This window comes from Balaenoptera ricei, chromosome 1 (genome assembly GCF_028023285.1).
Source record: "Balaenoptera ricei isolate mBalRic1 chromosome 1, mBalRic1.hap2, whole genome shotgun sequence".
Taxonomy (NCBI): Eukaryota; Metazoa; Chordata; class Mammalia; order Artiodactyla; family Balaenopteridae; genus Balaenoptera; species Balaenoptera ricei.
The window spans coordinates 157,128,809-157,153,437 of NC_082639.1; the positions used below are offsets into that span (position 1 = coordinate 157,128,809).

At 38.5% G+C, this 24,629-nt stretch overlaps 1 protein-coding gene across 1 annotated transcript in view; it reads right to left on the reverse strand.

Annotated features, from left to right (window-relative positions):
- Positions 1 to 8,572: 8,572 nt before the first annotated feature.
- Positions 8,573 to 24,629, reverse strand: part of CR1 (complement C3b/C4b receptor 1 (Knops blood group)) — a 124,733-nt gene continuing 108,676 nt past the window's right edge. Inside the window, exons 22-26 of the mRNA XM_059932923.1 lie at positions 21,529 to 21,714; positions 19,656 to 19,679; positions 18,801 to 18,876; positions 8,942 to 9,046; positions 8,573 to 8,576 (exon numbers count right to left, since the gene is read on the reverse strand). Coding sequence (XP_059788906.1) covers positions 8,573 to 8,576; positions 8,942 to 9,046; positions 18,801 to 18,876; positions 19,656 to 19,679; positions 21,529 to 21,714 — 395 coding nt within the window. The remainder of the gene's footprint in view (positions 8,577 to 8,941; positions 9,047 to 18,800; positions 18,877 to 19,655; positions 19,680 to 21,528; positions 21,715 to 24,629) is intronic.

Here is a 24,629-nt window from a genome sequence, read left to right on the forward strand (position 1 = left end):
ATGGACATGACTTTTAAACCACCAGTTCCATTTAGAGTTTATCCCAAAGAAATCATCAGAGCTGTGAGCAAAGCTGTATAGTTTTGCAAAAAAAATTTAAATCCATGTGTCTAGAAAAAATATTAAGGATTTTATGGTAGGTAGTTTATTGTTTAAAAAAAAATCAATGTGAGAAACTATGATAAATTCCTGAGTGGAAAAAGCAGACTCCAAATCAGTGTGTACTTTTTTTCATTCCTTTTATTAAAACAAAAGTAGTATATTGATACACACAAAAAAGATATTAGTTGGAAATATACCAAAATTAACCAATAGTTGATAGGATTATGCATATTTAATTTTCTTTGTGCTTTTCAGCTTTCTATACTGACACTATGTTACCTTTGGAATCAGGTAAAGAAAAAAATTTATTTACATCCAACCTATATTTCAATTGCTATTTCATTCATAGAATGGTGGGAATAGAACCTGTATCACACAGAGTTAAGATATGAGAGGATGGTGAGGAAATGGAAATTCTCCGTATAAACTTCAAATGCATCATCTGGCATTACAAAACTTTATATATATATTTTTTAATTTTTAAAATTTTTATTGGACTATAGTTGATTTATAATTCTGTGTTAGTTTCTGCTGTACAGCAAAGTGAATCAGTTATACATATACATATATCCACTCTTTTTTAGATTCTTTTCCCATATAGGTCATTACAGAGTATTGGGTAGAGTTCCCTGTACTATACAGTAGGTCCTTATTAGTTAACTATTTTATGTATAGTAGTATGTATATGTCAATCCCAACCTGCCAATTTATCCCTTTCCCCCTTTCCCCCCGGTAACCATGTTTGTTTCTTACATCTGTGACTCTATTTCTGTTTTGTAAATAAGTTCATTTGTACCATGTTTTTAGATTCCAGATATAAGCGATATCATATGATATTTGTCTTTCTCTGTCTGACTTACTTCACTCAGTATGACAATCTCTAGGTTCATCCATGTTGCTGCAAATGGCATTATTTCATTCTTTTTTATGGCTGAGTAATATTCCATTGTACCACATCTTCTTTATCCGTTCCTCTGTCAATGGACATTTAGGCTGCTTCCAACAAAACTTTATATATTTTTAAACAATTTTATATGTGAGACGTACTAAAGCTATTCTGGGATGAACAAACCATGGAATTTCCTCTTCCTCCCAGACCAATACAATTTTTTGAATTCTTGGCAGAGCATATAAAACACAAAGTGTGGATGTGATGTATAAAATACACACCTTAGTACTGGGGGTTATAAAATCCATAATTTTATAATTAAGGGGACAGTGAAAGGAAATGCAATGAGGGGGAATTATCATTTCTTTTAATTCTTTCAGTTATGAAGGACTGATATAACAGAAATATTCTGTGGCTCACTGTTGGCGTTTACTTATGAAAACAGAATTTATTTCTTCTGCAACTATCTGTACATAATATTGTATGTCAACTATAACATAATAAGCTGAAAAAAAACTTTCCCATTTATTTTTGGGCTTGAAAGTAAGGTTTTTCTTTTTTTTTTTTTTTTTTCTCATGAGAAAATTTAAAAGGTAGGGAAAGAAGTAGGCTAGTTTTTGCTAGATTAGATTCAAGGATTGGGGTTCTATTGGAACTTTGTTTCAGTGAAATTTCTGTACCTGGGGCTCATCAAATCATCCCAAATATAATTGAAGAGTTTCACATAGATTTCTTTAACTTATTTTGATTTGACCCAACTGAGGCTCCATTTGAAACGTTCTAAGTCTTGTTCTCTATTTTTCTGGACAAGTTCCATGAGGCAGGGATAGTTTTCTTGCTGTATCTCCAGTGCTGAGACAGTTCTAGACCTACACTAGGTGCATAATAAATACGCATTAAATACTGAATGAAATAAATGGGCGTTGCTGTCAAGTGCATTTAACATGTTTCTGCCAATCCTCCCCCAGTGCAGATTTACCAAATGCTGGGAAGGTCCTGAGAGATTTTGATTTTAGTAATTTTAGCCACTAGGAACAAAGCAGGATTTGTCTCTGAAAGGAATGTCTCCGAAAGGATTTGTCTACAACTGTCTGCAGAGAAAACTTTCCTAAATCAGACATGGCAAGCTGACCTATGAAGTGGATCTACTGTCTAACCCTTAACCTTGAGATCAATTTAGTGACTGAGTTCAAAGGGAGAGTATTGACTGTGAACTTCCTAAGGTGCTGAGAGGAATAGAACTCAAGAGTCGAGGCTGAGTGAAGTAGGGGCTTAAACACTAGTGGTTCCTCCAACTCTCCCTAAAGATTTTGTCAAGCTGCCAGCGATAAAATGAGGAGAGAATGGAGAATATGATTGTTTGTAGACCAGGTTTTGAGCTATGTAGTAGCTCTCCTGTAAGCTTTAGGAATGGCGGTAAGGTGGACGGAGGTGTCTGTGGATGTCATTAAACCTAGGGGGACTTCATTGAATAAAACAATGTTAGATGATCCTTTGCCTCCTAAATTGGTATATTTACATTTTGCTTTTCAGAGGTGAGGGTAGCAGCATGAAGGGGCCTGTGAATGTTCTTAGAAGAGGCTTTCACCTGTCATGGTGCTTTACAGGTTAGGTGTTTGTGAAAACCTGAAAGAGAATGGCTAAACAGAGGATAGTTAAGCCACCTTTTTGAGGCTGGTCCTGGGAGCTCTGCCACCTCTACTTGCACCTGGTAGGCACCTGCCAGCAAATTGACCTTACTTGGCTGTTACCTCAAGAGCATTCCTGTGGTGCCACTTCCAACACAGGGATTCTGAACCCAGTCAAGTACAGAAAGGAAGGCATTTCTCATAAGGATCACATATTCATTTTGTTGCCTCTTGGCTTTTGAAATCTTTACACAGTAAATATATTACAAACCATATTCTACAAGTTGATTTGCGAAGATAAAATCTCTTATTCCTTTCTTATTATAATGCTGAGACAAATTACATTTAAACATCATGTACTTTTACATCTCACATTTAACTGTACAAAAAGGCAAGTGAAACAAAACAATATTAGAATGTTAGCACTAGGAATAGCTTTGGAGATCAATTGGTCCAGCCCCTGCTTTTCAGATGAAATATATAAGGTCAGAAGTGAACAGAAGTGCTCAGTAATACAAGTTAGGCAATATAGTATTTTACCCATAATTAGTAATGTGAAGGAAAAAAATGTTGCCTGCTATTCCAGTTCTGCAAGGATTAAGCCATTAGCTACTGCAGTTGCTCATGGACAGTGCACCCCGAGGGGAATTCAAGATGGAGAAAAACAGGAAGTATGCTGTGCTTTGGATATATAGGTCCCTAGATAGTTAAGATGCATATCTAAGTAAAAATATCTTTCATACTTAGAAAAGCAATAAAATCATTAACTTGAGATGTCTGTTCTTTGGGATTAGCAGTAATCTTTTGATGTTCAACTACATGTCTGCTTTTTTTTTCCAGCAAAAAACTCATGTATATCCTGACCGCTGCCTTACCTCCTCAGAGCCATTCCTCAGAGCTGAGAGACTGTTTCCTGGGCTGTAGTCCTCAGAAAGGTCCCAGAATAAAACTTAACTCACAACTTTTACCTTGTGAGTTTTTCTTTCAGTGGACAGTATATACATTATTACATAGTATATATATAGTTAATATATACATAATTTAAACATATATTTCCCATAGATAACTGATGTTTAGAGAAACACACAGATTTCTTGCAGTTAGAAAGTCACACACATCAAATATTTTTTAATCACATTGTTCACTGACATACTCCATTCTGGGGGGGGAAAAAAGAGATGAGAATTTTTTTCTTGTGATGGGAAATTTTGATTCTAAGAATGGTTGATTCCCAAGCAATTGATTTCTGTTCTCCTTTAAAATTTACTTCCTCAGAAACCCAAGAAATAATAGAGATTGCTAAAATTTTAGCTAAGCAAAACATTGAGCAACTTTTCATATTTTCAGGGGCTACTTGTCTTTCTTTTTTGTTTTGTTGACATAGGTGTATGTCCTTTGCCTGTATTTTGTGAGGTGAGCAGCAGTTGTCTTTGAATTTTTAAGTCTCATGCCATTTACCCTTGCCTGTGATATAAGTTGCAATTTTTTCTTTCATTTTTCTTTGCTTATACTGTTTTATTTTTCTATATTGTATGATTTTAAATTGAAAGTCAAGTTGATGTCCAGTTCACTCTTTACATTTATCAAGGTAAATGTGGAAGAATATACTTTAAAACCCAGAATTACACAGAAATTAGCAGTAGTCTTATACAAATCTATTGTTAAATATCCAGAAAGATTTGATATTTTTTAGAGATCATTAGAGTGGCCGATAATATACCAAATAAAGTTTTGATCTATAAGGATGTGGATGCATTAAAGATTCCAGGGCTACTTATTTAGAAGGTGTCAGTACATATTTATTGTAGGGGAATAAAATGTGCCACCTGGAAATGTCTCATTGGCATGAGGATTATTAGGCTGATTATTATTATTTATTAAATAAAGTTATCTATTTATTTTTGGCTGCATTGGATCTTCGTTGCTGCGCGCGGGCTTTCTCTAGTTACGGCGAGTGGGGGCTACTCTTCGTTGCGGTGCGCGGGCTTCTCATTGCGGTGGCTTCTCTTCTTGCAGAGCACGGGCTCTAGGTGCATCGGCTTCAGTAGCTGTGGCTTGCAGACTCAGTAGCTGTGGCTCGCAGGCTCTAGAGCACAGGCTCAGCAGTTGTGGTACACAGGCTTAGTTGCTCCACGGCATGTGGGATCTTCCCGGACCAGGGCTCGAATCCGTGTCCCCTGCGTTGGCAGGCGGATTCTTAACCACTGCACCACCAGGGAAGCCCTAGGCTGATTATTTTTAAGAATCAGAAAGCTCAGGAAGTTTTTTCTTGTTACCACCCTCTTACCTGCTTAAAAAAAATTAGATAAAGTGATTGTTCCTGGAATAGGACTATAACCAGAGATATGTGCAAAGAATATGGGCTAAAGTGGTGGGAGTGGTGTGTGGGGGGTAACTTGGCAGGGCCTAGAGATCAGAGTCTACTCTGAGTCTCATTGTCTCTGCCTGGCCCAGCAAGCATTTTTCAAACATTTGTTTTTCCACCTCCATGTAAATTACCTTCCTCCCCTTTAAAGTCCCAAACCACTACCCCCAACATCCTCCTTCGTCTTTAGCTGAAAATGGTATTTAAGGGGAGAGCTCTGACCATTTTGGGAGTTACTCAGTTTTCCTGGGTTTCTCCCACATAAACATGTTATTAAAATTGGTTTGGTTTTCTCCTGTTAATCTGTCTGATGTCAATTTAATTCTTAGACCAGCTATAAGAATTTCCAGAGGGAAATTTTTCCTCCCTGACATTATTAGCTTGATAAATTATTAAAAGTCATGCTTTCTTAGTTAATTTAGTGTACTCTGAATTAATACAAAAGTAAGCTAGTTACTTTTATGATAAAAATTATTTTTATTTAAATTTTAGTATTTTAAAATTAATAACATAGGTCAAAGCGCTTTTGAAATAGAGCTTAGGAAATATCCAAAGCTTAATTTTTTTCCCAGCTATTTCTCTTGGATAGTCTTGACCCATCTCCCCTATAATCGTTTAATACCCTTATCTAAAAATTTATTTATTTATTTGGCTGTGCTGGGTCTTTAGTTGCAGCATGCAGGATCTTCATTGCCTCTTCGTTGCGGCATGCAGGATCTTTGGTTGTGGCATGCAGGCTGTTGTGGCATGCGGGATCTAGTTCCCTGACCAGGGATCCAGCCTGGGCCCCCTGCATTGGGAGCATGGAGTCTTAACCGCTGGACCACCAGGGAAGTCCCAATGCCTTTTTAATAAACAGAAATTAATTTCTTTTTCTTTGAGAAAGTGAAAACTGATATACCATATATTTTTCTCCAAACTGTCTAAAATGAGTGGATTCTATTCAATAAAAAAGGAAGTATTTAAGAAAGAAAAACATATGTGTGTATAAAGAAACATATATAAAGATTAGCAGAACATGAATTAAAATATTAACAATGGTTACCACTGGGTAGTATAATTAATGTGACTTTTTTTCATATCTTCTCCCTGCATTTTCCATATTTGCCCTAATGAGCCCATTCTTATTATAAACATTTGGAAAAAAAAAAAACTGACCAACTTATAAACAGAAATCCTAGGCAACACTTTTTTTCCTTTAAATAGTTGAGACTATTTATAAAATCCTAAGTGTAGCTTTCCCCTGACTAGATAATGTGTGCTTTCCGCAGAAGAGAAGAGGGTGAAGGGGTGACTGTAATCCAAGCTAAGAAGAGGGAGCTTCACTAGGTACTGGTAGAGCTTCAGCATCTTCAAGTGCACATGTTTGCATCTCTGTGAAGTCACTTCAAAGATTTTATGAGTCTCAGATTTTATTCTGTTGAAATGAATTGGCTCCTTCCCAATCAACATTTTAATTGGAAGTGTTCTCCAGCTTTATAGTACTTTGTCAAGGAAGGACACTGAAATAACAAGATATTTTTATTTAGATGACAACGTGGTCGACAACTGAACTACCCAGAATTTATATGCTGATAATCATGATGCTAGCATTGTGCATAAATTACAAGTTTTAAAAGAAGTGTTTACTTGGACTTCCCTGGTGGCACAGTGGTTAAGAATCCACCTGCCAATGCAAGGGACACAGGTTCGAGCCCTGGTCTGGGAAGATCCCACATGCCGTGGAGCAACTAAACCCACACACCACAACTACTGAGCCTGTGCTCTAGAGCCCGTGAACCACAACTACTGAGCCTACACACCTAGAGCTCATGCTCCACAGCAAGAGAAGCTACCACAATGAGAAGCCTGTGCACCACAACAAAGAGTAGCCCCCGCTCACCACAACTAGAGAAAAGCCCACATGCAGCAATGAAGACACAACACAGCCATAACAAAAATAAATAAATAAATAAAAGAAGTGTTTACCGTCCTCTGTTGTGGCTGCTATGTTGGGCACAAAAAAGTATAGTATTGCCAACTACCAATTGGCACTTGCCATCTACCTCTAGAAGGATTAAATCATGAGCCGCTGCAGCTGCTGACTTTCAACATCCCCTGAAAGGAGTTCAGGTTGGAGATCGGGAATGAGGCACTGTGCTTTGGAAAAAGCTTGCAGAACAGGCCTTCAGATAGTTAGATATTTTCAGGAGAAGATTATATGAGATTTTATTTTTATTCTTGCATCTCCTCCTATCTAGGTAAGTACTAAGTACTAAAAGTTTTCATGGTGATGTCTGCTCCTTGTAACTAGCAGCAACCTTCACAAGACTAGCAGCAACCTTCTGCAAAAATGTGGGCTTGACTGCATATACACCCCCACCACCAAAATCACATATATACTGACCTTCCCCCCTGCTCTTCGTAGCGATTTCTCAGAGATATCTGAATGCTGTCTCCCGGGTTATAGTCCTCATTTTGCCCCAAATAAAACTTAACTCACAACTCTCATGTTGTGCGTTTTTTTTCAGTCGACAGCATAAATCGATAAGAGATTAACAATAACTTGACCTTTCCTCATTGCTTCTTTTGTCAAAGGAAGAGTTCTCAGAATTAAGCAACTGGGCTTCCCTGGTGGTGCAGTGGTTAAGAATCCGCCTTCCAATACAGGGGACACGAGTTCGAGCCCTGGTCTGGGAAGATCCCACATGCTGTGGAGCAACTAGGCCTTGCGCCACAACTACTGAGCCTGCACTCTAGAGCCCGTGAGCCACAACTACTGAGCCCATGTGCCACAACTACTGAAACCCATGTGCCTAGAGCCCGTGCTCTGCAACAAGAGAAGTGACCGCAATGAGAAGCCTGTGCACCACAGCGAAGAGTAGGCCCTGCTCGCTGCAACTAGAGAAAGCCCACGTGCAGCAACAAAGACCCAATGCAGCCAAAACTAAAAAAAATTTTTAAAAAAGAATTGAGCAACTAAATAAAAAGAGCCTCATTTTGGAACACACACAGGTCCCTCATAACACAAAAAATGATTCCTTGAGTCTCTTTTCTGATTGATGGTTTTGTTAGAGGAAATAAACAGGAGCTCGAGGTTTGGAGGAGGGTCAGCTTCAGATAGCATGTCCTCCTCCCCTACTCGCAGTAAGATTGAAAGAAGTTACTGTAGAGTTCAAGGTATCCAAATGCTCCCTTGGCCATGCTGAAGCCTCTCCTGTTTCTCAAGGCCAGGAACACTGTTCTTGTACTGATGGACACCCCTGATGAGGCTCATCAGCTCACCTGTCACTCACAGTTATTACTGCCACTGGATCCCTCATCATTGTTCTCCTTCCACCTCACAAGACTTCCCAACATCATGTGTTACCTGCGTCATTGAATATTCTCATGTCCTTTAACATGGGGCTGTGACACTGGAGATGGCTATATTGCCCTCTCTGCCCCTGCACCTGGTCTGGGTGCACAGGTCTTAAGCTTTATACAGACTCTAACTCACTCCTTGTCAACCATGTGTTGCCACAAATGATTAACCTTACTCCTGTGAAATACTATGGCCAAAATTCCAATTTTAAAAGGGAAATTTGAGACAATTTCATTAAGGAATTCCTACCTGTTTTTAAAAAGGCGGTCAACGGTCAATGTGCACAGATTGAGATGCACCTTGAGCAAATGCTTGGGTTCCAAAAGAAACAGAAAAGCTTACTATTCTCAAAGGTTCATAGCATAAATGCACAAAAGTGTAGGAAAGCTTTGAAAAGAAACTGCCTGTGCAGAGCACTGACAGTCCTCACCCCAAAAACACTGGAAACAACAATCCAAGAAGAAAACCACAAAGGCATTTCCAGCTCCTGAAGTCCATTCCATCTCCTTTGGTATCAGTGATCCAACTAGTGCCATAGCATATTCAAATCCTACTTTCATTTTCAACATTTGAGTTGTTGAAAATGCTTTGAATTCAGTTTATGTATTAGGTACCTGATATTTTCCTGATTTGTTTGCAGAGTATGAGGATGGACACCACTGCCTTCTTGGGGGTGCAAATGGATAACTGCTTCTTTCAATTTTTCATCTGTATTGTTGCTAATTTACAATGGAGAAAAATAGGAAAAAATATTTTAAATATATAACTTTCAGTGTTGAAAGAAATTAGTAGCTTTCATTTTGAAATTTAGGCCATACTTTGCTTCAAGTTTCTCAAATCTTTGAAGATATCTAAAAAGAAAAGCCAAATCCCACATTTCAAGTCTAAGTAAAAACTTGCATTAGGAAATAATAATAAAACCATCCTATACATTGTGTCAGAAGATTCTAAATTGTGTCAGAAGATTCTAAATTGCTTATACACAAGTGTCCATACTTAAAATAACACATTTCACTATTTCCAACGTAATTTTGATGAGTAAATATTGTTCACCACAATACTGTGACATTTAGGCTTCACAATGTGAATGGCTTTGCACTGCAATTTTACACAAGGCTTCTTTCTTTCCGTGTAGTGAAGATGTAAATTTTGTTTTCTGTACTGTTAATACCCACAGTTAGGAGAGCAGCAGTAGTTTTCATGAGTTTATATGAGAACTGACAGTATGCAGAAGTACTTAATTACTTTTAAATGTCAATAATAACAATCATGTGTAAATAAAAATAAATAGTTAACTTTTCTGACATTCACCATATGTGAGGCCCTGTGTTAAATGAGGTAGAATCTATTATTTTCCCTATTTTGTAGGGAAGGAAAGTAGAGTTTAGACAGGATATGTATTATCCTGTTATCCTGTTATATTATCCAGGGTCTTACCGGGTATGCTCCTCTGCCTTTTGGTGGGTCATTTAATCAACACTTCATTTTACATAAATGAAATGATGAATCATACAATACCAGTACTTTTAGACTTCAAGTCTAGGTTGGTATTAGGGATTTAAGAAAGGAAGCACAAAGAGTTCAGTCATTCCACCACTTCCCAGTACTTCCTCATTATTCCTCTTGACACTCTCATGGAGGTTAGATGGTGGCACCACTTGAGACAAAGAGGAGACTGTGAGTCAGGAGCAAAGTGTCCACAGGATGAGGAAGGGCAACTTGAGATTCATGCATGAGGAAGCGTAGAGGGCTGGACAGCCATGCTGGATGGGCGTCCAAGGAGCAGTGACTAGGTGGTTAGGTGAGTAATGGCCTGAAAGTGGTCTTGGATGCTGAGTGGTACATGGGGTACGATAGGATACAACCTTAGTGAGTACGTGTTCAAAGAATGGCTGTGCAAGTGGTTGATGGTGGCTAATGTGAATATAGGGTAATGCAGCGAGCCTTTCCAGAGAGCGGCCTTAATAATTTTGAACTCTATGCATAATACTAATGAAGACTTAAGGCTTTATCTGAATGTGGACAAGGGGCTGTTTTGTATAGAAATTGGAGCGAATTAGAGGCAAAAACAACAGGTAAGGATTATTGGGCTCTGAATGGAGGAATCTATTATTTCTCAGTGATCAGTGCATGACTTATCTTGCTTAACATTTGTCACAAATTATTGAGGTAGTAAATACATAGTAAAATACCAAGTGTGCAGATAAGACCTTTTTTAAAACAAAACTAGTGAAATGTCAAGCCAGTGAGGTTATATCACAGAAAAAAACTTTGCATGAACAAATAGGAAAATTGTCACTAAACCTTAATAAGACAGAGGCCCTTACAGAAATATTATAATTCTCTTGTAGGCTAATAGTGAAAAATGAGAGTTTGCCTACCATTCTCTAGAAAGATACTGACTCATTATACCAGAGTAGCTAAGACAAATCCAATAAAATAGAGGGAGAAAAAAAGGATTATTGAAAGAAAGAGGAAATATTTCAACCCTGTACTATACACAGTTCTAGATACTGAAATTCAGTGATACAAAAGCAGAGTCAGAAATGGGCAAAGAAAATTATCAACAGAATGTGGGAAAGGGTTCATGATTTTGCTTCAGATAACTCGGACTAGAGCCTTAACTCTTAACAACTTCCCACTGATATGATTTTAAGCAAGTCACTGAATTTCTCTGCATCTCAGAGGCTTCTCTGCTTTGGGTTAATAATATTATAGGGTCTACCTACTTCACAGAGTTGCTTTGAGGGCCAAAGAAGACCACAAATGGTAAAGCATGTTGTAAACAACGTGTTAGCTATTGCTATTCTTACTACTAGTCTTGACTACTGTAAAAGTGGAGATCAAAAGTCATTAAATAAAATTATTTTGAGTCCCTTGTAGGTGGTCCCTGTTCACAAGTAGCTCATCGTCTGGGGAAGGGCATAGTGAGGAGTGTAGTGAAGACCAAGAAGACAAGAGAGAATTTAAGGAGTGTGAGAAAGGACAATGCAGGGAGAGGCAGGAAATGGATAGATTGTTTGCAACAAGTTCTGCTGTGATACTTTGTTGTTTTTAAAGTCTATATTGGCATCCTCTGTGCATATCAAAACTTCAATTTCTGTAACGCTTCTTTAGGACACTGTATTTGCTGAGAACGTTTGCTATAGAAAACTCTTCATTTAAAGTTCAAACTGTTTCTCGTGGATATAGTTTGCTCATATCTCATTGACTTTGACCTCACTGATTTTGTTATAATTAAATCAACTAGTACACAAGCTGTGTATGTTCTCTTCCCAGTCAAAAACATTTCTTTATTTAGGTCTGAATCCTTGCAAGGTTTGGGCAAGTTTAAAAAATAAATGGTGTTTATAAAAGATTATTATTAGTTTTATTTTATTTTATTTATTTATTTATACAACAGGTTCTTATTAGTCATCAATTTTATACACATCAGTGTATACATGTCAATCCCAATCGCCCAATTCAGCACACCACCCCCCTGACCACCCCCGCTGCTTTTCCCTCTTCGTGTCCATAAGTTTTTTCTCTACTTCTGAGTCTCAATTTCTGCTCTGCAAACCGGTTCATCTGTACCATTTTCTAGGTTCCACATATATGCGTTAATATACGTTATTTGTTTTTCTCTTTCTGACTTACTTCACTCTGTATGACAGTCTCTAGATGCATCCATGTCTCTACAAATGTCCCAATTTCGTTCATTTTTATGGCTGAGTAATATTCCATTGTATATATGTACCACATCTTCTTTATCCACTCGTCTGTCAATGGGCATTTAGGTTGCTTCCATGACCTGTCTATTGTAAATAGTGCTGCAATGAACATTGGGGTGCATATGTCTTTTTGAATTATGGTTTTGTCTGGGTATATGCCCAGTAGTGGGAATGATGGATCATATGGTAATTCAATTTTTAGTTTTTTAAGGAACCTCCATACTGTTCTCCAGAGTGGCTGTATCAATTTACATTCCCACCAACAGTGCAAGAGGGTTCCCTTTTCTCCACACCCTCTCCAGCATTTGTTGTTTGTAGATTTTCTGATGATACCTGTTCTAACTGGTGTGAGGTGATAACTCATTGTACTTTTGATTTGCATTTCTCTAACAATTAGTGATGTTGAGCAGCTTTTCATGTGCCTCTTGGCCACCTGTATGTCTTCTTTGGAGAAATGTCTATTTAGGTCTTCTGCCCATTTTTGGATTGGGTTCTTTGTTTTTTTAATATTGACCTGCATGAGCTGTTTATATAATTTGGAGATTAATCCTTTATCTGTTGATTCGTTTGCAAATATTTTCTCCCATTCTGAGGGTTGTCTTTTCGTCTTGTGTATGGTTTCCTTTGCTGTGCAAAAGCTTTGAAGTTTCATTAGGTCCCATTTGTTTATTTTTGTTTTTATTTCCATTACTCTAGGAGATGGATCAAAAAATATCTTGCTGTGATTTATGTCAAAGAGTGTTCAGCCTATGATTTCCTCTAAGAGTTTTATAGTGCCTGGTCTTACATTTAGGTCTCTAATCCATTTTGAGTTTATTTTTGTGTATGGTGTTAAGGAGTGTTCTAATTTCATTCTTTTACATGTAGCTGTCCAGTTTTCCCAGCACCACTTATTAAAGAGGCTGTCTTTTCTCCATTGTATATCCTTGCCTCCTTTGTCATAGATTAGTTGACCATAGGTGCGTGGGTTTATCTCTGGGCTTTTTATCCTGTTCCATTGATCTATATTTCTGTTTTCGTGCCAGTACCATATTGTCTTGATTACTGTAGCTTTGAAGTATAGTCTGAAGTCAAGGAGTCTGATTCCTCCAGCTCTGTTTTTACACTCCAGACTGCTTTGGCTATTTGGGGTCTTTGTGTCTCCATACAAATTTTAAGATTTTTCGTTCTAGTTCTGTAAAAAATGCCATTGGTAATTTGATAGGGATTGCATTGAATCTTTAGATTGCTTTGGGTAGTATAGTCATTTTCACAATGTTGATTCTTCCAATCCAAGAACATGGTATATCTCTCCATCTGCTGGTATCATCTTTAATTTATTTCATCAGTGTCTTATAGTTTTCTGTATACAGGTCTTTTGTCTACTTAGGTAGGTTTATTCCTAGGTATTTTATTCTTTTTGTTGCAATGGTAAATGAGAGTGTTTCCTTAATTTCTGTTTCAGATTTTTCATCATTAGTGTATAGGAATGCAAGAGATTTCTGTGCATTAATTTTGTGTCCTGCTACTTTACCAAATTCATTGATTAGCTCTAGTAGTTTTCTGGTGGCATCTTTAGGATTCTGTACGTATAGTATCATGTCATCTGCAAACTGTGACAGTTTTACTTCTTCTTTTCCAATTTGTATTCCTTTTATTTCTTTTTCTTCTCTGATTACCATGGCTAGGACTTCCAAAACTATGTTGAATAATAGTGGTGAGAGTGGACATCCTTGTCTTGTTCTGATCTTAGAGGAAATGCTTTCAGTTTTTCACCATTGAGAATGATGTTTGCTGTGGGTGTGTCATATATGGCCTTTATTATGTTGAGGTAGGTTCCTTCTATGCCCACTTACCAGAGAGTTTTTATCATAAATGGGTGTTGAATTTTGTCAAAACCTTTTTCTGCATCTATTGAGATGATCATATGGTTTTTATTCTTCAATTTGTTAATATGGTGTATCACACTGATTGATTTGCGTGTATTGAAGAATCCTTGCATCCCTGGGATAACTCCCACTTGATCATGGTGTATGATCCTTTTAATGTGTTGTTGGATTCTGTTTACTAGTATTTTGTTGAGGATTTTTGCATCTATATTCATCAGTCATATTGGTCTGTAATTTTCTTTTTTTGTAGTATCTTTGTCTGGTTTTGGTATTAGGGTGATGGTGGCCTCATAGAATGAGTTTGGGAGTGTTCCTTCCTCTGCAATTTTTTGGAACAGTTTGAGAAGGATGGGTGTTAGCTCTTCTCTAAATGTTTGATAGAATTCACCTTTGAAGCCATCTGGTCCTGGACTTTGTTGAAAGATTTTAAATCACAGTTTCAATTTCATTACTGTGATTGGTCTGTTCATATTTTCTGTTTCTTCCTGGTTCAGTCTTGGAAGGTTATACCTTTCTACGAATTTGTGCATTTCTTCCAGGTTGTCCATTTTATTGGCATAGAGTTGCTTGTAGTAGTCTCCTAGGATGCTCTGTATTTCTGCAGTGTCTGTTGTAACTTCTCCTTTTTCATTTCTAATTTTATTGATTTGAGTCCTATCCTTCTTTTTCTTGATGAATCTGGCGAATGGTTTATCAATTTTGTTTATCTTCTCAAAGAACCAGCTTTTAGTGTTATTGATCTTTGCTATTGTTTTGTTTGTTTCTATTTCATTTATTTCTGCTCTGATCTTGATGATTTCTGTCCTTCTGCGAACTTTGTGTTCTGTTTGTTCTTCTTTCTCTAGTTCCTTTAGGTGTAAGGTTAGATTGTTTATTTGAGATTTTTCTTGTTTCTTGAGGTAGACTTGTAAAGCTATAAACTTCCCTCTTAGAACTTCTTTTGCTGCATCCCATAGGTTTTGGATTGTCGTGTTTTCATTGTCATTTGTCTGTAGGTATTTTTTGATTTCCTCTTTGATTTCTTCAGTGATCTCTTGGTTATTTAGTAACATATTGTTTAGCCTCCATGTGTTTGTGTTTTTACGGTTTTTTCCCTGTAATTGATTTCTAATCTCATAGCGTTGTGGTCAGAAAAGATGCTTGATATGATTTCAATTTTCTTAAATTTACTGAGGCTTGATTTGTGACCCAAGATATGATCTTTCTTGGAGAATGTTCCGTGTGCACTTGAGAAGAAAGTCTAATCTGCTGTTTTGGGATAGAATGTCCTATAAATATCAATTAAATCTATCTGGTCTATTGTGTCATTTAAAGCTTGTGTTTCCTTATTAATTTTCTGTTTGGATGATATGTCCATTGGTGTAAGTGAGGTGTTAAAGTCCCCACTATTATTGTATTACTGTCGATTTCCTCTTTTAGAGCTGTTAGCAGTTGCCTTATGTATTGAAGTGTTCCTATGTTGGGTGCATATATATTTATAATTGTTATATCTCCTTCTTGGATTGATCCCTTGATCATTATGTAGTGTCCTTCCTTGTCTTTTGTAATATTCTTTATTTTAAAGTCTATTTTATCTGATATGAGTATTGCTACTCCAGCTTTCTTTTGATTCCCATTTGCATGGAATATCTTTTTCCATCCCCTCACTTTCAGTTTGTATGTGTCCCTATGTCTGAAGTGGGTCTCTTGTAGACAGCATATATATGGGTCTTGTTTTTGAATCCACTTAGCAAGCCTGTGTCTTTTGGTTGGAGCATTTAATCCATTCACGTTTAAGGTAATTATTGATATGTATGTTCCTATTTCCATTTTCTTTATTGTGTTCGGTTTGTTTTTGTAGGTCCTTTTCTTCTCTTGTGTTTCCCACTTAGAGAATTTCCTTTAGCATTTGTTGTAGAGCTGGTTTGGTGGTGCTGAATTCTCTTAGCTTTTGCTTGTCTGTAAAGCTTTTGATTTCACCATCGAATCTGAATGAGATCCTTGCTGGGTAGAGTATCTTGGTTGTAGTTTCTTCCCTTTCATCACTTTAAGTATATCATGCCACTCCCTTCTGGCTTGTAGAGTGTCTGCTGAGAAATCAGCTGTTAACCTTATGGGAGTTCCCTTGTATGTAATTTGTCATTTTTCCCTTGCTGCTTTCAATAATTTTTCTTTGTGTTTAATTCTTGCCAATTTGATTACTATGTGTCTCAGTGTGTTTCTCCTTGGGTTTATCCTGTATGGGACTCTCTGCACTTCATGGACTTGGGTGGCTATTTCCCTTCCCATGTTAGGGAAATTTTCCACTCTAATCTCTTCAAATATTTTCTCTGGTCCTTTCTCTCTCTCCTCTCCTTCTGAGACCCCTATAACGCGAATGTTCTTGCGTTTAATGTTGTCCCAGAAGTCTCTTCAGCTGTCTTCATTTCTTTTCATTCTTTTTTCTTTATTCTCTTCTGCAGCAGTGAATTCCACCCTTCTGTCTTCCATGTCACTTATCCATTCTTCTGCCTCAGTTATTCTGCTATTGATTCCTTCTAGTGTAGTTTTCATTTCAGTGATTGTATTGTTCATCTCTGTTTGCTTGTTCTTTAATTCTTCTAGATCTTTATTAAACATTTCTTGCGTCTTCTTGATATTTGCCTCCATTCTTTTTCCGAGGTCCTGGATCATCTTCACTAACATTATTCTGAATTCTCTTTCTGGAAGATTGCCTATCTCCATTTCATTTAGTTGTTTTTCTGGGGTTTTATCTTGTTCCTTCATCCGGTACACAGCCCTCTGCCTTTTCATCTTGTCTATCTTTCTGTGAATGTGGTTTTTGTTCCACAGGCTGCAGGATTGTAGTTCTTCTTGCTTCTGCTGTCTGCTCGCTGGTGGATGAGGATATCTAAGAGGCTTGTGGAAGTTTCCTGATGGGAGGGACTGGTGGGGGGTAGAGCTGACTGTTGCTCTGGCAGGCAGAGCTCAGTAAAATTTTAATCTTCTTGCCTGCTGATGCATGAGGCTGGGTTCCTTCCCTGTTGGTTTTTTGTCCTGAGGCGACCCAACACTGGAGCCTAGCTGGGCTCTTTGGTGGAGCTAATGGTGGACTCTGGGAGGGCTCACTCCAAGGAGTACTTCCCAGAACTTCTGCTGCCAGTGTCCTTGTCCTCATGGTGAGGCACAGCCACCCCCCACCTCTGCAGGAGACCCTCCAACACTATCAGGTAGGTCTGGTTCAGTTTCCTATGGCGTCACTGCTCCTTCCCCTGGGTCCCAATGCACACACTACTTTGTGTGTGCCATCCAAGAGTGGAGTCTCTGTTTCCCCCAGTCCTGTCAAAATCCTGCAATCAAATCCTGCTAGCCTTCAAAGTCTGATTCTCTAGGAATTCCTCCTACCATTGCCAGACCCCCAGGTTTGGAAGCCTGACGTGGGGCTCAGAACCTTCACTCCAGTGGGTGGACTTCTGTGGTATAAGTGTTCTCCAGTTTGTGAGTCACCCACCCAGCGGCTATGGGATTTGATTTTATTGTGATTGCACCCGTTCTACCATCTCATTGTGGCTTCTCCTTTGTCTTTGCATGTGGGGTCTGTTTTGGTGAGTTCCAGTGTTCTCCTGTTGATGATTGTTCAGCAGTTAGTTGTGATTCCGGTGTTCTTGCAAAAGGGAGTGAGAGCATGTCGTTCTACTCCGCCATCTTGAACCAATCTCCAAGATTATTATTTTTTAAAAATACCCATGCAAAACCTTAATTCTTCCACACTGGCAGCCTGGGTATGTGTGCCAGTGGGACACACTTTCTAACTTCTAGTGCCCTGATAGGGTCAGTGTATAGAGGTCGGAGTCTGAAATGTTTTAGCAAAACAAGGATACCAACATTCTCATCAACACACTTTAAAAATTCCTTCTATTTTCTCTTTTGCAAAATTTGAGTCCTTCATAAATTCTAAGCTTTTAAAGAAAGTGTTCCTAGTATCATATATATTTCTTTAAAGAAAGTAACAGACCCAAAATGGAATCATTTGATCCCAAGACTTAATTGCAGTTTTGACCTTCTGCAGAAATTAATCTTAATCAACCAGTCTGAAATTTTCTGTTCAACATCAGTGAGGTAATCTGTTATGTAGGTCCTCTCCACTTCCCAGAGGAAGAAGAGGCAATCAATTTCATAAATCCTTGCTGTCTAACACCTCTGCCCTGCCCCCAAGGAAGATGTCCTGATTTTAAAATAATCCTTTTTTCCCTAATAGCTCCTTTGCCCCACCCTTCTTCCTATGAAAACCTTCCATTTGTACAACTCCTCTGTGCATCCTTCTAGTTACTAAGTGGGATGCTGCCCAATCCATGAATCTTTTAATAAAGCCAATTAGATCTTCAAATTTACCCAGCTGAATTTTGTTGTTTATAATAGTGTGAATACTTCTTTATGCCTAATATGTGTCATCAGCCTTCTTTATAAGAATTATCACCTCTGTTTATGTAGTACTTCTTTTTTGAGGTTTCCTTTGTAAAAGATTAATCCCCCAAAACCTCAAATAAATAGAGTTGGGGGACCAGAAGGGGGAGTTCTCCTGCACTGGGAAGACAACAGAGACCAGCAGGAAAAAGAAAGATTCCTCTTCTTTCCTGGCATGGGCTCAGCCAATGAAAAGCCATGGACTCTTTGTTTACTACATCCCTCCCAACTTCCTTTTCCTCCCAAGAAAAGCACTCTCCTTCCCTTGCCGTGCAGGGACTTGCATATGACTCTCCGTTGTTGCAGACCTCAAATTGCTATTCTCTGCTGATCCCAAATAAACCCATTTTTGCTGGAGAAATAACTGGCAGTCTATTTGTTTTAGGTCAACACCTTTTACATCTCTTTGGCTTCCAAGAAGCAGCAAATAGAGTTATAAACATATTCTAGGAGAATATGGCTGTACTTACCCTTTTTTGCACTTTAGAATTATCAAACAGGAAGCAATGATGGGTAAAATCAAGAGGATCATACCAAGGAACATGCCTAGGCAGTAAAACATGGTAATTAAATGCATGGAAAATATAACCTGTAGGTTTCAAACTGTGTCTTAATGAGTTTTTAAAAAGTAAGTATAAATTCTGTTTTTAAAAAACACCCCCCACAGGCTTATCTTTAAGATTTCCCCTCTGTTCCTGGTTTAATCTAGCATATTAGTCTTATTACCACAGGGTTATAAATGATCAGTGAGAAAGAAGTTTGTGACCTTTGTCCAACAGCAGCATTTCAACAAGTGGGTGAGAACAAGCACTGGAGCGCCTCTGCTCAGCTTGCCATGACCCTGCACACATCTCTTGTGTGAGGCACAAGGCGCGAGTTACTCTATGCAGCAGACTCTACTGAATCTCTTAGAAATTCTACCACAAAACTATTCCTCTCACATAGGCAGATCACAGAAATGGGCTTAGAAAATTGGTCTTTGTGGCTTTCAATTTATGCAAATGGGCACGACTACCATCCTGAAGACTATTCCCAGGTTATAAACTAAAGAGCAAGTTGCCTTCTCCAGACACATTAAAATAGGAAGAATGGTTCTTTTTTTATAATGGTTCAAAGATAGCATAGAAACTTTGATAAAGGACACTCACTCTATATGCATATAAGGATACCAGTTTTGCTACACTATGGCCTGAATTCATTATTCTTTTCTTTCTAATTAAAATTGCAGTCTAGGATATTTTGATCTCTCTTTTTACATTTCATTTATTATCAGTGGATACCTACTGTTAAGGATGTTTCCTCAGCAAACCCTTCATAAAACTTACCAACTATGAGATCATCACTCGTGCCTAAAAGGAAGCAAAAGCCACAAAAAACATCAGTCTGGCACACAACATGATCAAACAGGAGCTCTCAGCCAGTTATAATTCATCCTGATTTTTTCTGTACAGATTCTTAATTTTTTCTAATATAAAAAGCCATTGATTTTACTCACACAATCTCATATTATTTTGTGTACTCAGCAAAGTCTGTTTTTTTCTTTAAAAATTACTGTTTTGTCATAAAAGTAGTATAATTAGAGCAGAAAGTTTATAAAACAGAACAAAAGAAAAATATCATCCATAATCCTACTATCCTGAAATAGTTTAGTACATTCCCCTCTAGTACATTTTCTCATGCATCTAAGTTTTTACATAGTTATAGAATATCTATTTAATCTTTGAACAGTTGAATTAAGTGCTCAACATATGTTAACTTTTATAACCTTTATTATTACCACAACCACCACTACTGCTACGTGTATAACACTATTAACCCTTCATTATATTTTAAACATATTTCTCATCTGTCTACTGCTTTCTTATTTACTTTTCAAAGTTCATAAGTTCTAAGTCAAATTTGTTGCCCTTTTATAATTTTCTCTATCATATCAAAAAGTTCCAAAAGTTGTTTTTCTTTTTCTAGCTGTTTTATCTTCTTTTTTTTCCTTTTCTACTTTAGCTTTCCTATGTTGACTTTTAAAACTTTTAACTATTTATTACATCTGGTATTTATTGTAAGATAAAAAGAAAGGTTCCAAATTTTTTCAGTGCTACGTATACTATTTGATCATCTTTTTCTTCCCCTTGGATTGATGATGTCTCCGTTATTAGATTGTTTTCTGTAAGATACTTTAATTTCTATTTATACTGAGCTCTATTTTATTAATATCTACTTTATTCCATTTTTAATAAAGATAAGTCTATTTTCGGTGATATAAAATGATTTATGTATTGTGACTTTCTATTTTAATATCTGGCAGGTCAGTCCCCCCAAATTATGTGAATTTTCTGTCTCTCACAGCCACATGGTTAGAATACTCAAAAGGCATTCAGATAGGCAGTGATCTTTTTGCCAAAGAAATGAATATAATTTGATATTAAGGGAGTGTCAAGTTTATAATTCAGAAATATTATTCGTGAGTGAGCTTTGTTATTGCATTTAAGGCATTAACTGTAGAAAAATTGTATCTTGAACAATTTTGGTGTTCAACCACATATTTTAAGTAAGAGTGATAAGAATGGGGGCGAAGAGAAGGCTAAGACTAATTCAGATTAAGGAAGGTTATTCATTATTCATTTTGCCCATCTGTTACTTGATGTGTACAAGTTTAAGGTTTAGGATTTTCTATTTTACATCACCCTCTAGTTACCAGCAGAAGGTTACCCTTCTACAGATCTCAATGACACATGATTCCTAAATCACTGTATCCAATGTACCAGGTTAAAATCCTGTAGTCTACACCAGTGCGGGAGACCGACCAGCTAGTCTCTGCAAGTTGGAAGGTGATCCTCGACTCATGCTGAAAACATTCCTGAAGGCCTGCTCTACCACTAATCTGCTACTGAATTTTAAGACCCATAGGATGTAATCAAATTATTACTGTGCAATGTATGCAGCAATAGAGTGATAATGGGCAAAAAGGTTCAGAGGGGGGCCTGAGGAGAGATGGATGGGTTAAGAAGTGTGAGGAGCAAGGCTTGCCTTATTCTCATTGCTAAGGGCTTTGGTGGAAGAATTAGGGACTCTTACTGCACTCCCTAGCTCTTAGCTAATGCACACCATATGGCACACCACCACATTCAGTGTCAGTATAGATGAATGAATGAACAGTAACCATGGCTGGGAAGGACCTACATTCCTTGCACTTGCACTTACGAGAGGTACATATGGCCAGAGGAGGGTCCCACAGGTCATCCTCCTGGCACTGACTCCAGGGACTGCCTTCCAGAGTATACCCATCTTCACACTCCAAAGTTACATTATCTCCAGAGTGATATACTTTTCTCATTTTCAATTCCTTCTGGATTCCATTCATAATCTGTGGGAGGCTACAATTTACTTCTGAAATTAGAAAAATAAAAAAAGAAATTGATATTTTATTGTTAATTGTTAGTTGAAACTTTGCTTTTAGCAAAGATGAGTCATGTCTTCCATCAAAAATTATTGATACCTCTCCTACAACATCTTATTATTTAAAATTCTCTGACTTCCCTTTTTATGTAAAGCAAGGGAATATAAATGTATTGCTTATAATTATTTTAAATTATCATACTTTAAATTATTGTTAACTCTTCAACAGGAAAGTTGTGGAAAGGTTAGGAATTAGGATAGCCATGTTCCAGCCTTGGAACCACTTGGGCCACACCATAAGAAAACAGGAATATCATTTTAACTCTCTTTAGGTATACAAATAATACGGGTATTTTGTCTCTTGAATAAATGCATATTTCTGGCTCATTTCTATACATAGAACAAAGCAATTAATAAATTATGATTCTGAATTTAAGGTATTAATTTTCTACTTAATTTTATCTCATTTACCTTGTAAAAATTAATAAATAGAAACCTTAAATTAAATAATTAAATAGAGTCTGGAGACCAGAAGGGGGAGCTTTCACACCCTGTGATGACAGCAGAGCTCAACAGCAAGAAGAAAGACTCCTCTTCTTTCCTGGCAGCAAATCAGCAAGGAAAAGTCATGGACTCTTTGTTTGCTAGAGCCCTTACAACTTCCTTTTCCCTTCTGTTAAAAGAGTTCTCCTTCCTTTGCTATGCTGGGACTTGCATGTGGCTCACCATGGCTGCAGACCTCAAACCGCAATTCTCTGCCGATCCCAAGCAAGACCATTTCTGCTGGAGAAATAACTGGCAGTCTATTTGTTTTAGGCCAACAAGCCCATCCTTTGTTTTGCTTTCCTTCTCTGCCTTGCCACTGATACCTTCCAAGCAAAGCCTGCTTTTCAGTTGTAATGGTCTCAAAATTAGCCTAAGTTCTCTTTTTAAAATAAGAACCAACAGGGTAAAGTGGCATTTCTCAAAATATGGTCTGTGGTCCTGCTACATCAAAATATTCTGATGGGTTTGTTAAAAATAGACCTCTGGACTCTGCCTCAACATGTCAGAAAGAGAGTTCTTGGGAATGGAATTTTTTTTTTTTTTTTTTAAATTTTTGGCTGTGTTGGGTCTTCGTTTCTGTGCGAGGGCTTTCTCTAGTTGCGGCAAGCGGGGGCCACTCTTCATCGCGGTGCGCGGGCCTTTCACTATCACGGCCTCTCTTGTTGCGGGGCACAGGCTCCAGACGCGCAGGATCAGTAGTTGTGGCTCACGGGCTTAGTTGCTCCGCAGCATGTGGGATCTTCCCAGACCAGGGCTCGAACCCGTGTCCCCTGCATTGGCAGGCAGATTCTCAACCACTGTGCCACCAGGGAAGCCCTTGGAAATGGAATTTAAGAATCTGTCTTTTTAGGGAAAGGTGTCCAAGATGGTAGCATAGGAAGACCCTGAACTCACCTTCTCCTATGGACACACCAAAATTACAACTACTTACAGAGCAACTAACTATGAAAATGACCTGAATACTAGCAGAAAAACAAATTTCCATAACTAAAGAGATAAAGAAGGAACCATAATGAGATGAGTAGGAGAGGCAGAGATATGGTATAGTGAAGACCCACAGCCTTAGTTGGTGACCCACAAATGGGAAGAATATCACAATCATAAAGGTCCTCCCCGAGGAGTGAGGAGTCTGAGCCCTTCACTGGGCTCCCCAGCCAGGGGTCCTGCTCCAGGGAGATGAGCCCCCACAACACCTAGCTTTGAAACCCAGTGGGGCTTATGTTCGAGAGTGCCAGAGGGTTATAGGAAACAAAAATGTCACTCTTATAGGGCACGTGCAAAGTCTCATATGCTCCGAGTCCCAGCACAGAGGCAGTAGTTTGAAAAGAGCTTCAGTCCGACCTACTTGCTGATCTTGAAGAGCCTCCCAGAGAGGCAGCAGGCAACTGGGATTCCCCTTAGACACTGTTAGCAGCCATTCTGGGGAGCTCATTCTACCAAGATAACACCAGTGCTAGCAAATGCCATTTGGAAATCCTCCCTCTAGCCTATTAGTGCTGGAGGCTTACCACCACCAGTGGGCCTGTACCAGCCCAACCCAACCCAGACATGTACACAGCCATGTGGGGACCTGGCCCCACCCACCAGCAGGTCAGCACCTGCCCTGAGTCCCTCTGGGTCATGCAGACAGCCACATAGGGACCTGGTCCTGACCTCCGGTGGGCTCGCATGAGCCCTGAGCCCCCAGGGTCATGTAGACAGCCCCATGGGGACCCAGCCACTCATACCAGTGGGCCAGCACCAATGCTGAGCCCACCACCACCACCAGACAATGCAGACAGCCACACAGGGACACAGTCCTACCCTTCAGTGGGCCAGCATCAGCCCCACATCCCCCTGGGTGTGCAGCCAACCAGGAAGGAAGCTTACCCAGCCCTCCAGTGGGCCCACAGCTACTGTACAAAGCATGGCCTAGCAGCCAACTTGGCTAACTGTCAGCCTCACATACCAGTATGCCCACAGTAGTTGGTACCACCACAAAAGAAGGGCACAAGCATCGCACATAGGGGGCACCCATAGAACATATAGCTTTCATGACCAGAGGGGAGCATGCTAATGGAACCACAGGATGTTTCCTACCATGGGCACTTCTTCAAGATCAGGAAACAAAATGGACCAACTTAACACACAGATATAAACACTGAATATTGGGCAAAATGAAGAAACAGAGGTGTATGTTCCAAATGATTGAACAAGACAAAATTTCCGAAAAAGAAATAACTGAATTGGAGATAAGAAATCTACATGATAAAGAGTTCAAGGTAATGGTCATAAAGATACTCACTGAACTCAGGGGAAGAATGGATGAGCACAGTGAGAAGTTTAACAAAGGAATAGAAAATATAAAGAAGAACCAAACA